The 13812-nt window shown below is 45.2% G+C and overlaps 1 protein-coding gene across 3 annotated transcripts in view; it reads left to right on the top strand.

Annotated features, from left to right (window-relative positions):
- Positions 1-13812, top strand: part of GPR143 (G protein-coupled receptor 143) — a 44725-nt gene that overhangs the window by 23270 nt on the left and 7643 nt on the right. For all 3 annotated transcript variants that reach the window (XM_016942804.4, XM_016942803.3, XM_016942805.3), the window contains 2 exons: positions 1190-1307; positions 2923-3157. In XM_016942804.4, the coding sequence (XP_016798293.1) occupies positions 1190-1307; positions 2923-3157 (353 nt within the window). The remainder of the gene's footprint in view (positions 1-1189; positions 1308-2922; positions 3158-13812) is intronic.

The raw sequence follows: 13812 nt of genomic DNA, 5'->3' as shown, positions 1-13812 counted from the left end.
AAACAGACCTGTAACCAATGCAAAAAATAAAACTGGAATCAGAACATGCTGCACTGTGGTGAATCAGTACCTTGCAGGCAGGGCAAGTACTTATGATGTTAAAAATTCACCTGCGCGGGTCGTGGTAGCTCACACTTTGGTAGTTGGAGGCAGGAGTATTCCTTGAGGTCAGGAGTTCAAAACCATCCTGGGCGATACAACAACAACAATTAGCCAGGAATGGTGGCACATGCCTATAGTCCCAGCTACTCGGGAGGCTGAGGCAGGAGGATCACTTGAGCCTAGGAGTTCGAGGCTACAGTGAGCTATGATCATGCCACTGCTCTCCAGCCTGTGTGACAGAGCAAGACCTTGTCTCTAAAACATAATAGTAATAATAATTCACCTGATATGAGCTTTGTTTGGACACCTTTTTTGGAGATATATAAATCATCTCCTACTAAAAATACACTCAGTTCAACATTTCATATTTCACTGAGCCACCTAAAATAACATTGAAAAATACTATTATAAAATGTCAAGAAAAAATTGTTTTGATCTCCATGAAAACTGTACGTTGCTCTTCAAACAAAAAATGAATTCTGGGTTATTTGATACAGTGCTAGAACCTTACACCCTGATGTGGTGTTGAGTGGTACCATTGGAAGGATTTGCTGATCTGTGCTTTAGACTGAGAAAACGAATTATGTTTTTTAAATTAAATTCTTAGTGTGCTGGTTCCTCTTAGTCTCATTTCTTTTCTTTTTCTTTCTGAGACATGGTCTCACTTTGTCCCCCAGGCTGGAGTGCAGTGGCACATTCATAGCTCACTGCAGGCTCGATTTCCTGGGCTCAAGCCATCCTCCCACTCCAGCCTCCCAATTAGCTGGGACTACAGGTGCACACCACCACACCTGGTTAATTTTTTTATTTTTTATTTTTAGTAGAGACAAATTTCATTGTGTTGCCCAGGCTGGTCTCAGACTCCTGGGCTCAAGCAATCCTCCTGCCTCAGCCTCCCAAAGTGCTGGGATTACAGGAGGGAGCCATTGCACCTGGCCCTCTTAGTTTCTTACTGCAGAAGTGGCCATGTCTATACCGGGAGTTGGTACTTTTAGGTCTTGGTAGAAATTCTTCTCTGACTCTCCAGCATTTAAAAACGAGTTTCATTGCATGTTCTCTTTACCTGCTGCCATTTTCTTTCTAACAGTTGGTTGTCGAATATCATCAATGAAAGCCTTTTATTCTATCTTGAGATGCAAACAGATATCAATGGAGGTTCTTTGAAACCTGTCAGAACTGCAGCCAAGACCACATGGTTTATTATGGTAGGTCAATCTATATTTTATTTTAATTAGTTAATTATTTAATTAATTTGTTTCAGAGACAAGGTCTCACTCTGTCACCCAGGCTGAAAAGCAGTGGCATGATCATAGCTCACTGCAGCCTTAAACTCCTGGGCTCAAGCAATCCTCTGTCTTGGCCTCCTGAGTAACTGGGACTACAGGTGTATGCCTCCACCCTGGGCAATGTAGGGAGACCCCATCTCTTTTTTTAATTATCTATATTTAACACTTTCTGTTTGAAAAAAAATCAGAAGAAAAAGAAGCAGTCAGAAGTACAATATATTATATTTAAATACAGGATGAGCAAAATAGGCTCCTGGCCTTAGTGTGCTAGCTGGCTGTTTTGTTTGTTGTCGGGATCCTTATTAAATGCTTCAACTCTGGTCAAACAGTTTGGTGCAGTGTATCAAAGCTCCTGGCAGTCTCACAATATCAGAGCATGGATCTTGAAGGAATGCTTCAGACCATGAAAAAGCCACACAGATGAAGATATTCCTGGTAGCATTATCCTTCATAATTGTAAAGCATTATAGGCAACCTGGAGTTCCAAAAAAAAAAAAAAAGAAAGAAAGAAATGTTTAAGTAAATTATGGTCTTTCATCTTGATGGACTATTACTCAGATGTTAAAAATGATGATTATGAAATCTCTGGTATTAACTGGGAAATCAAATATATACAATTATACCAATTACAACTACAAAAAAACATGTTTATCTTTTTTCAACGGGGAAACAATGAAAAAACAAAAGAAATGAAACAGAAAAAAAATTCATGTATTGGATGGACATACATGAAGAGAATGATGGGGTAGAAGCCCCATGGGCAAGTTGCCCCAGTGCTGCCATTCTCTCACCTTTATAAGAAGAAATGCACACGTGTTGTTGGCAGGGAGGTGCATATTGTACTATACAGAATCCATATTTATATTGCTTTTGAAATGGGGAAAGTCTCATTTACAAAGACTTTCAAATGGAGCCAGCACCGGTCCTTCCATCCCTGCACGTGGTTTGGAGCTTGGCTGGGTTCCTCTGGTGAACTTTATGTGTCTTTAGCACACATGAGTGGAGGGATGTTTCCCAGACTCCGTCTGAGCCTCAGGAACCTTTATTACATCAAGTGCTCCCTTGGCAGCACAGGGTGGCAAACTGGGGAGAACAGAGGCCCCCAGGCTGCAGGAGGAGCTGGCTGTTCAGTCCCTGTGCTACAGCGCTCCCTCTCCCCTTCTCCCACTGCTGCCCTCTTCTCCTCTCCCACCCTCTCCTCCCACTTTCTCCTTCTCCTGTCTTCCCTCCTCTCTCTCGTCCTCTGTCCCCTTTCTTCCCTTCTCTACTCCAGATCCTCCCCGTCCCCTCCTCTCCCCACTCCCCTCTGCTTTCAGGCACCCTTGAAGGTACAGCACCTACTGTGGCCAATCTTCATCTTGCCCCAAACCAACCCACCAACCAGTCAACCAGCCACCAGCCAACCCATGGTCCCTTCCAAGCGAGTCCAGCCCTGTGGGCATCCTGGGGGGAGTGTGTCACTCTGTGACAGCCCAGGGCTCTGACTCCTGCTACGCTGCACTGACTGCCATGTGTCTTTCTGTCCTCTCTCCAGGGAATCCTGAATCCAGCCCAGGGATTTCTCTTGTCTTTGGCCTTCTACGGCTGGACAGGATGCAGCCTGGGTTTTCAGTCTCCCAGGAAGGAGATCCAGTGGGAATCACTGACCACCTCGGCTGCTGAGGGGGCTCACCCATCCCCACTGGTGCCCCATGAAAACCCTGCTTCCGGGAAGGTGTCTCAAGTGGGTGGGCAGACTTCTGACGAAGCCCTGAGCATGCTGTCTGAAGGTAATGCCCTGTCTGCCACAGCAGGTAGACTTCGGGGTCCCAGGGCTCCCCTTGGAAAGCCTTAGAGGATTCTTTGTCCCAGGGGCTGTCCTGTGCATGGTGGGGTGTTTAGCAGCACCCCTCATGTGGACTCACTAGCTTCCAGTTGCACCTCCCCAATTGTGACAACCAAAACTCTTTCTAGACATTGACAAATGTCTCCTGGGGGGCCACAGTGGCCCCCAGTTCACAACCAGTGTCTCAGAATAATTAGGCTTGGATCTAAAAATGTGATTTTTTTCCAGATGTTGTCTGAGCTAAATGCACACAAACACAAAACCAAAGACAAACACCACACAATCCCGTGATGGGGTGTACCAAAATAATGTTGAAATTTGGAGTAAGAAAAATAATATGCAGAAAGATGTTTGGAAATGGCTTAAGGAGTTCCGTTTTCTTTTCCATTCCTACTATTCAAATACATTGAAGGGAGACCAAGGCAGGTGGATCACTTGAGGTCAGGAGTTAGAGACGAGCTTGACCAACATGGTGAAACTCCATCTCTACTAAAAATACAAAAATAGCTGGGTGTGGAGGCTCATGCCTGTAATCCCAGCAGGTTTGGGAGGCCAAGGTGGGCGGATCACCTGAGGTCAGGAATTCGAGACCAGCCTGACCAACATGGTGAAAACCCGTCTCTACTAAAAATACAAAATTAGCCGGCATGGTGGTGCACACCTGTAATCACAGCTACTTGGGAGGCTGAGGCAGGAGAATCAGTTGAACCTGGGAGGAGGAGGTTGCAGTGAGCTGAGATCGTGCCATTGCACTCCAGCTGGGGCAACAAGAGTGAAGCCCTGTCTAAAAAACAAAACAAAAACAAAAACAAATACATTGAAGGAAGGTTCACTTTCAGGTGACAAGCTTGGTTTACTTTGAAGACCAAAAAATATGGTGATGAACTGATGAATTGATTCCATGATACCGTACTGTCTGGTTGAAATTGGGAGCCATGAAGAGAAAGAGATGGTTCTGGCTGAAGCTAAAAGACACAGAGAGAAGATTTATTTACAGACTTTCCGTCTGGTACAAATAGTTCACGAAGCATGAGGGACCCACCAGCTGGAACTGCTGTTAGTCTGTAGAGTTACTGATACCATCTAGGGAATGAAGCAAAAAATGTTATCTTGAATTATTTGGCTTTGCATTCCTATCCTGGTGTTTTAAAGTGGCTGAGCAGATATTTGACAGTCAAATAAAACACTAGACATAACAGTAAAAGTCCCCTGCACCCCACCCCAATCACCACCACCAAACAAAATCCATCAGCATTTCCTTACTTCCACTCCCTCCGGCAAGCTGTTGCATAGATCTTCTGCTCAAAGGTTGGATGTTTTCACATAGAGGTTTTAGAAAAAGCAAATACAAATCCAATAGAAAAATAAGCAGGGCAGCCATCCCTGGAGGCTGCTCTCTGTGAGGGCTCCCTGTTTTTGTTTTTTGAGACAGGGTCTCCCTCTGTCATCCAGGCTAGAGTGTAGCGGAAGGAACACGTCTCACTGCGGCCTCCACCTCCTGGGCTCAAGCAATCCTCCCACCTGAGCCTCCTGAGTAGCTGGGACTACAGGTGCACACCACCATGCCTAGTTTATTTTATTTTGTAGTTTTTGGAGACACGAGGTCCCATTATGTTGCCCAGGCTAGTCTCAAGTGGTCCTCCTGCATCAGCCTCCCAAAGTGCTGGGATAATAGGCTTGAGCCACTGCACCTGGCCCCTTGGCTTTTTAAAAAATTTGACATATAATTAACATACCATAAAGGTCACCCCTTTAAATGGCACATTTCAGTGGTTGTGCACACGTCACCACTATCTAAGTCAGAACATGTTCATCGTTGCAGAAAGAAACCCTGTGCCCCCAGGGAGTCATTTCCCTTCTCTTCTCCCCAGCCCCTGGCAACCATGAATCTCCTTTCTGTCTCTATGGCTTTGCTGTTCCAGACCTTACATAGAAAGGGCATTGTGTAATATTCGTCCTGTTGTGTCTGGTTTCTTTTACTTCGGATAGTGTTTTCTAGATTCGCCCATGTTGTAGCAGGTGTCAGAACTTCATTCTTTTTATGGATTGATAATATTTTGTTGTATGGATACACCTATTCTTTGTTTTATTTATTTATTTTTGAGGCAGGGTCTCACTCTGTTGTCCAGGCTGAAGTGCAGTGGAATGAACATGGCTCACTGCAGCCTTGATCTCCTGGGCTCAAGCTATCTTTCCACCTCAGCCTCCTGAGTAGCTAGGACAACAAGCAGGTGCCAACACACCCTGCTAATTTTCTTTGGTTTTGTGTGTGTGTTTTTAAATTTTATTTTGTAGAGCTGGGGTCTCCCTATGTTGCCCAGATTGGTCTTAAACTCTTGTAAATGATCCTCCCACCTTGGCCTCCCAAAGTGCTAGGATTATAGGCCTGAGCCACTGCACCTGGCCCACTCTTATTCTGTTAATAACTACTTATCACTGCCCCAAACTCTACCAGGCTGTGTACTAGGAGCTGAGTGGGGTGGAGATACTGGAGATGTGTAAACCTGGCCCTCAAGGATCTCACAGTCTATTGGAGAAAATTAAAATATTTTTAAAAATCATTCTATTCTAACAATAGAACAATCAATGGAAATACCAATTGGAGAAAACACTGGAGGAAAAGGAAAGAACAAAAGGAAAGCCTTTTGAGAAAAACGAGAAATACAATCGGTATTTTTTTATTGTGGGAAGAATTCCTGTAAAAATGGCAGCTGCCGATTTAGAACTCCAAGTGACATATTATTAGGTAACATCTGTCAGGGTTTTTGAGGATAGAGCTTGAAGCATAGAGTGAGTTTTCAGAATTAACAACAAACATCTGCAAAAGTATAAAGTGGCCTGGTCTGGTAGTATGAACCTGTATCCCCAGCTACTCAGGAGGCTGAGGAAGGAGGATCGTTTGAGGCCAGGAGTTGGAGTCCAGACTGGGCAACATAGTGAGACCCCATCTCTTTAAAAAAAAGTATAAAGTGGTGGTGCTACTGAGGTGGTGGTTAGGGTCATAAGTTTACATCTAGTCACCCTTTGAATATCTTAAAATTGCCCATAACATGCAGTCATCACCATTTTGTATGGTAACCCTATGCAGGAATTTGCATACATTAATCTAAAAAGAATTAAAAAGCTTTTATTCAGAAATTAATTTGCTGCCTAGGACACCTCACATTTTTTAATATTTCCACATCTGACTTTTGGCTCTTATCACCATTGTATTGTTTGGGGACAATTTTAGGATCCTTTCTAAATCTTTCCTGGTCGGTATGTCTCTGGGGCCACTTGCCTGTCACCCCAGAATGTGCTTCCCTTCTGTCAGTGGCGGGGGAAACGCAGGTGTCATTCAGATTTTCCTACCAGAGCTTTACCAGCTTGCAGGCAGCAGGATCCCTGGGACTATGTAAATCCTTACCTACTCTCCCTGCCATACCTCCCCAGCCCCTCACTAAGTAGAGGTGAATTTGGGTAAGTTAAGTGTGCATCGGATACTACTTCTGTGCATAAAGTCAAGGAAAACCCCTTACCAGGGCCGCTTTCCTATTGGCTGCACCTGATCACTACGATGGCAGATACAGAAAAAACTTAGCCATGGGCTTCTCCCTATGTAGACCGTGGATATAAAGCTCAACTTGTTCATCATACCCTTCAGACCCTACTGCTTCGGGTTTCACTACAAGACCAATAGGCTGGCATGGAGCTTTATTAAGTATCTGATATGGTGTCTGGAACTTACTAGGTACTTCGCACAAGTTAACTGAATTTTGTCTTAGGCAAATATTCAACACCATTTTAGCCGGGACGGGTGAGTGTTCCTGAGAAGTATAATTTGTGAAACTCCCAAGTAAGTAAGGACAATACTTTTTTTTTTTTTTTAAACCTGTGAAGGGTTAAAGGAACACAGGCAATGCAGGATTAAGTTGGTTTTGGAACACTGGTGAGAGTTCCTGGAGAAGGTGATGTGCGGGCTGGGTCTTAGATGATAGAACAGCATAGGGAAAGAGGAGACAGAAAATCTAGATGAGGAAGACGCGGTGTTGAGAATTAGCATAGAAAGTCTGCGTCTTGTTTGGGGACGGCTGTGGCTCAGCGTGGTATGGAGGCGTTGGGGGAAGCTGGAGAAGTGGTGAAGGGTTTATAAAGATTCTGCTAGGGCGTTTGGGCTTTATCCGGTGGCCAGCGAAAGGCCAGTTAAGGTTTTTAAGTGGAGAGACACTGCAATTTGCTTGTAGGACCAGCCCAGTGCATGGGCGTGGAAGAAAACACGTAATGCATCGCGTTTTGTGATTGTGGCAGCAGTTTCCATTGAGGGGATCTGTGTCTCCGCTTAGGGAGGTGGAGAGCCGCTGGATGGAGCTCGGTTCCACGCCCCGTCACCATTGTGCCTCCTTGCTGAACACTCTCTGCTCATCAAGTCGAGGTGTCGGGATCTGGGAGAATCCTGAAGAGAGTCATTACTAGGGGAGGATTGTGCACCTGAACCGCTTTTGACTCCCTAGATGTGCAGGCACCCAACTCCCGGGCCTGCGCTGGCTCTCAGGAGACCCAGCCCCTTGGTACCTCCCGGTTTCCCTCCAGGGAGCGAGCCAGGGGGGCATGGCCTGGCAGGAGGGGTGGGGCCTGGGTGGAGCTTATAGAGCCTGGCCGGGGCTGTGTTTTGGGGTAGGGCCTGGTGAGAGGGAAGGGGCAGAGTCTGGCAGGAGGGATGTGGCTACTAAGAGCAGGGCATTTCTGATGGGAGCAGGAGTATAGATCTTTCCTGGAAGACGAGTGTGCTAGTACACAAACTTGCAAGATTTAAGGATCATCCCGGGGAGAAGCCCAGGCCGGTGAGGCTGAGGCTTAGGGCTTGTTGGGAGTGGAGGGGTCGTGGTTAGGATAGAACACAGGGGCTGTGTTCCCACACAGGTGGGGTGAGGCCCATTCAGAGCCCAGAAACATGGCCAGAAAGGAGCATAGCTGTCTCTCCCACAATGCCTTTTATCTCCCCCAATTCCATATGACACCCACCCCGCCATTCTTGGTTTGACCATCAATCCTCTCTACTCTCCACAATTCTGTTTCTCCCATAATTCTCTGTCTCTCCCACAATTCCGTGTATCTCCCACAATACCCTGTATTTTCCCCGATTCTGTATTTCTCCCAGAGTTCCATGGCTCTCCCATAATTTGGCATTCTTCCCCACAGTCCCCTGTCTCTCCCACAATTCTTTTTTCTCTCATAATTCCCTGTTTCTCTCACAATAACATTCTCCTAACAATTGTTTTCTCCCACAATTCTCCATTCTATTTTTTCTTGAAAATCTGTTTTCTTCTATAATCTATTTTATTCTTCTTCTTCTTCTTTTTTTTTTTTTTTTTTTTTTTTTGAGACGGAGGTTCGCTCTTGTTGCCCAGACTGGAGTGCAATGGCGTGATCTAAGCTCACCATAACCTCTGCCTCCTGGGTTCAAATGATTCTCCTACCTCAGCCTCCTGAGTAGCTGGGATTACAGGCACCCACCACTATGCCCAGCTAATTTTTGTATTTTTAGTAGAGACGGGGTTTCACCAGGTTGGCCAGGCTGGTCTGGAACTCCTGACTTTGTGATCTGCCCGCCTCGGCCTCCCAAAGTGTTGGGATTACAGGCGTGAGCCACTGCATCAGGCCTCTTCTATAATCTATTTTCTACCACAATCTGTCTCTCCTACAGTTCTCCATTCTCCACTCTAATTTGTTCTCTCCCACAAGTCTCCATTCTCTACCACAATTCCCTGCCTGTCCCTCAATTCCTCTTCTTTCCCATAATTCTCCATTCTTCCCAATAATCCTTTGTTTTTTTCCACAGTTCTCTTTCTCACACTACCTTGAGTCCCCCACAATCCCAATCTTTCCCACAATTCCTTGTTTCTCCCACAATCCCTTTTTACAATTTTTCATAATGCCGTGAATCTTCCATAATACCTGGAATCTCGCACAAGCCTTGTCTTTCCCACAATTCTGTTACACAGTACCTTGAGTCTCCCACAATCCCCATCTTTCCCACAATTACTATTTTCTCCCACAATATGGCTTCATGGTTTTCCATAAATGCCTTGCATCTCCCATAATACCTGGAATCTCCCACAAGCCTTGTCTTTCCCACAATTCTGTGTTTCTCCCATAGTACCTTCAGTCTCCCACAACCTCCATCTTTCCCATGATTCCTTTTTTCTCCCACAATACGGCTTCACAATTTTCTATAATGCCTTGCATTTCCCATAATACCTTGCGTCTCCCACAATTCCTTTCGTCTGCCACAATCCTTGTCTTTCTCCAGCAATTTCCTGTTTCTTTCTCCCACAATTTCTTTCTCCCACAATCCCCATCTTTCCCACGATTCCTTTTTTCTCCCACGATAAAGCTTCAGAACTTTCCATAATGCCTTGTGTCTCCCATGATATCTTGAGTCTCCCATAATTCCTTTTGTCTCCCACAATCCTTGTCTTTCTCCAGGAATTTCCTGTTTCTCCCACTGTACCATATTTCTCTAACAATTTCTTCTTTCCCACTCGTCTCTTCTTTCTCTCAGAATTTGCCATTCTTTTTTTTTTTTTTTTTTTTTGAGATGGAGTTTCATTCACTCTGTCACCCAGGCTGAGTGCAGCGGCACGATCTCGGCTCACTGCAACCTCCACCTCTCGGGCTCAAGTGATTCTTGTGCCTCAGCCTCCGGAGTAGCTGGGACTACAGGTGCACACCACCATGCCTGGGTAATTTTTGTATTTTTAGTAGAGATGGCGTTTCACCATGTTGGCCAGGCTAGTTTCAAACTCCTGACCTCAAGTGATCTGCCCACTTCGGCTTCCCAAAGTGCTGGGATTATAGGTGTGAGTCACCGTGCCCAGCCAATTCTCCATTCTTCTATTTCAGAAATCTTTATTTTATAATTGTATTCTCTCTATACCATATTCTCTCTGCCCTGTAATTCCATTTCTCCTACAACTAATTCTGCACCATAATTCCTTTTCTCCCAAGATACAGTATTCTCTCCCGCCATTTCCTGCTTTTCCCACAATTGCAGCTCTTTCCCACAATTCTCTGTTCCCACCCATAGTCCTGTATGTTTCTTACAGGTCTGTCTTTCCCACAATGCCTTGTTTTCCCATACTTCTTTGTTTCTCCCACAACTCTGTTCTCCACAATTCCTGTCCTTCACACAATTCCCTGCTCTCCCAGAATTCCTTATTTCTCCCACAATTTTGGTCATTCCTACAATCCTCTGTTTCCTCCCACAATTCCCTGTTCATCTCACAATCTCTGTCTTTCCCATGGTTCTCTGGTCTCTCCCACAGTTCCCTGTTTCTCTCATAAGTCCCCATTTATCCAATAATCTTTGTCTTTGCCACAAATTCTCTATTTCTCCTACAATTTTTTATTCTTATCTTTCACAAATCTCTTTTTCTATAATTCTACTCTCTATTAAATTGTCTAACATGCAGTTCTTTTTCAATTTTTCATTTTCTGCCATAATTTCTCTCCCCAAATTCAACATTCTCCTCCACAATTCCTGACCTTTCTCACAATTTCATCACTTTCCCATAACTCTCTAGTCTTTCCCATTAATCCTTTGTGCCTGGCACAGTTCTCTTTTTCCACAGTGTCTTGCCTTCCACAATTCCTTCCCCCCCCCCCCACAATTCCTTATATTGCCCACAATTCCCTATTCTCTCTCACAATTCTCTGTTCTCTGTTCTCTCTCACAAGTCTCTGTTCCCTCCTACAATTCCATTTTCTCCCATGATGTTTTTTATTCCTCACACTTCCCTGGCTCTCCCCAAATTCCCTTTCTGTCCCACAGTGCCTCATTCTCACTAAAATTCTTATTTTTTTCTACATTTTTCTGTTCTCTCCCACAATACCCTATCTTTCTCATAATTCTTTTTCTCTTGTAAGTCCCAGTTTTCCACCATTTTTTCCCCATGAGTCTGTCCTTTCCCATAATTCTTGGCTCTCCCTCCAAATTCTGTTCCCTTCCACACTTTTCCACTATCTTCCATATTTCTCCATCATTCTTGTACATCTCCACTGTTTCTCTTCTAAGATTCTCCTTCCCTTTTTTTTTTTTTTTTTTTTTTTTGAGACAGAGTCTTGCTCTGTTGCCCAGGCTGGAGTGCAGTAGCATGATTTCAGCTCACTGCAACCTCTGCCTCCTGGGCTCAAGCGATTCTCCTGCCTCAGGCTCCCTAAGTTCCAGCTACTTTTTTTGTATTTTTCATAGAGATGTGGTTTCCCCATTTTGGCTAGGCTAGTCTTGAATTCCTGACCTCAAGCTTTTTTATTTTTTAAATTCCATATCCCAACAGGCCTCTGTTTTAGTAGGTTATTAAAATCCAGCTTTTGAAATATAAATAAGTATTCTCTCAGAGCACTTCTTTCAAGACAGCAAACACCCAAAGCCCCAGCCCTTCCCCTTCCCGTGCCTGTTACCCTCTCATAGTTTCAGTGAAACCCTGTTGATTCATTCAAATACTGACAGCAACAAGTGAGTGGGAGAGAGTGGGGTGCTTTGGACCAGTTGGGGCTTGTTTCCACAAGTAAGCTGTAGAGATAAATGTGGGCATATGGAGGAAGGTAGGGAAGGCAGGAGTACCTGTGAGGGACAGACCCTTTTCTGGAACAGGAGGAGTCATGCTTCAAACAAGAGCCTTCGGGGCACTCAGTGGCTGCCTTTCAAGGCTGCTTCTTTTCACTGCCTCTGAAAAGCCATCATGTTAGCCTGGACTTCCCTTCCCCTCCATAATTTGCAAAATTTCTAGTAAGCTGTTAGACCAGCCACCTCCCAATGGCAAGGCCCCTTACCTAGCACCATGCATACACAGAATTTTTTCAGCAGCCTGTTCTCCAAGTAGCACCCTGAGACACTGCCCAAGAATTGGACATTATTCCACTCCTCTGCAAAACCCACCCAGCTCAGGTGAAGTCTCAGCTTGGGCTCTGGGAGATCAGCTTTCCCCTCAGTGGTCTGCTGTTACCTTCCCCTCTCCCTAAAAGTAACACGTGGTGTCTTCATCTACTGTAGTTGCTATGAGGGTGTGGAAGAGAAAATACCCTAGGGCCTTGGACTTTGTTGAGCTGGCGAGATCAAATTTAACACCTTGAAGTGGAGTTGGGCCAGGTGTCATGTTTTCTATGGTTCATGCTCAGTGCCCACTGGTTGGGGTTTCAGTTCTAGGACTTCAAAGATTTCAGGGGATCTGAGAAAGGCAGTTGAGGGCACAAGGGACATCCAATATACAGTCATGCAACACTTAACGATGAGGATACATTCTGAGAAATGCATGTTAGGCAATTTCATTGCTGTGTAAACACCATAGAGTTTAAACAAACCTAGAGGGTATACCCAGCTACACACCTGGGCTAGATGGTACAGCCTCTTGCTCCTAAGCTACAGACCTGTAAAGCATGTTACTGCACTGAATACTGTAGGCAACTGTAGCACAGTAATACTTGTATATATAAACATGGCTAAATATAAAAAAGGGACAGTAAAAATGCAGTATTATAATCTTATGGGACCACTGTCATATATGTGGAATGTTGTTGACCAAAAGGTTATTATGTGGTGCATGGCTGTATGTCCAAATCTCAGATCTGCATGGGGCTGAGAGAATCCAAACAACCTACCTGGACTTGCAAGGCTCATTAAAGAGGGCCATGAGGAAGGGGGTTGGCCCTTGGGTACCATGAGGTCACTGGGACGTGCATTTCCTGCAGGGACGTTAAATCTTCACAGATTTTGCAACAATTGGGAATTAGTCAACATCTTCCAACAACCTGGTTGAATTATCTTCTCAGAGACTTGCTCAGCCAGCACGTTCCCTGCTCACAGAGACCTTTAAGACCAGCAGAGAAACCCTGGGAAATTCAAGGCTGCTGGAAAGCACTCATTGAGCTGAGCACAGGCAGGCTGAACTTGGGCAGCTCCCTCCCAGCAGAATTTACTTCAAGAAAGTTGTCATGCATAAATATTCTCTTCCATGGAGCCCTAGGGAGAGGATGAAAGCACTAGAAATTCTTCAAAGCCACAGGACCCAGAACATGTCCCAGAGTGTGAGGTCACGGGGGAGTGTCCTCAGTCCAGACCTTGATCACAAGCCACCATGTGACACCCCAGCCCAGAGTCTATTTGAAAAGAACCACAGAAATCACAAAGGAGTTCCCATGAATCCAGATGTCCTCATAAACAGTGTGTGACCCTGTTAGAATCAAGTCTTTTTGAAGTGCCACCAGCCCCCTTCCAGCAAGAATGTTGCTCCGGATCTGGAAGGCTCCTTTAGAAGTTTTCCCAGCTGGTGTCTGGGCTCCAGAAAAAGCAGATTCACCACACTAACAAAACCACCCTCTCCACCATCCTTGTCGGCTACCCAGACTCTCCTCAGGATCTGGCTGGGTGATCTACGGCCAGATCCATCCTCCCCACATCCTTGAATCCCTTTACCTGCCCTTCAAGCAGCTCATCACACTTGATCTGAGTTACTCAGACCAAGATTATCCAGGACTCATCTTAATCCAAACCTGGGAGGAAGATCTGAGTGTCGTGTCCTCCCACAGCCCACAGTGCTTGTGTGTGTGTGGGCAGGTGCATGT

This window comes from Pan troglodytes, chromosome X (assembly GCF_028858775.2).
Source record: "Pan troglodytes isolate AG18354 chromosome X, NHGRI_mPanTro3-v2.0_pri, whole genome shotgun sequence".
Lineage (NCBI taxonomy): Eukaryota > Metazoa > Chordata > Mammalia > Primates > Hominidae > Pan > Pan troglodytes.
Note: the sequence above shows the minus strand (reverse complement) of the source record. Positions and strands in the feature narration are given on the sequence as shown.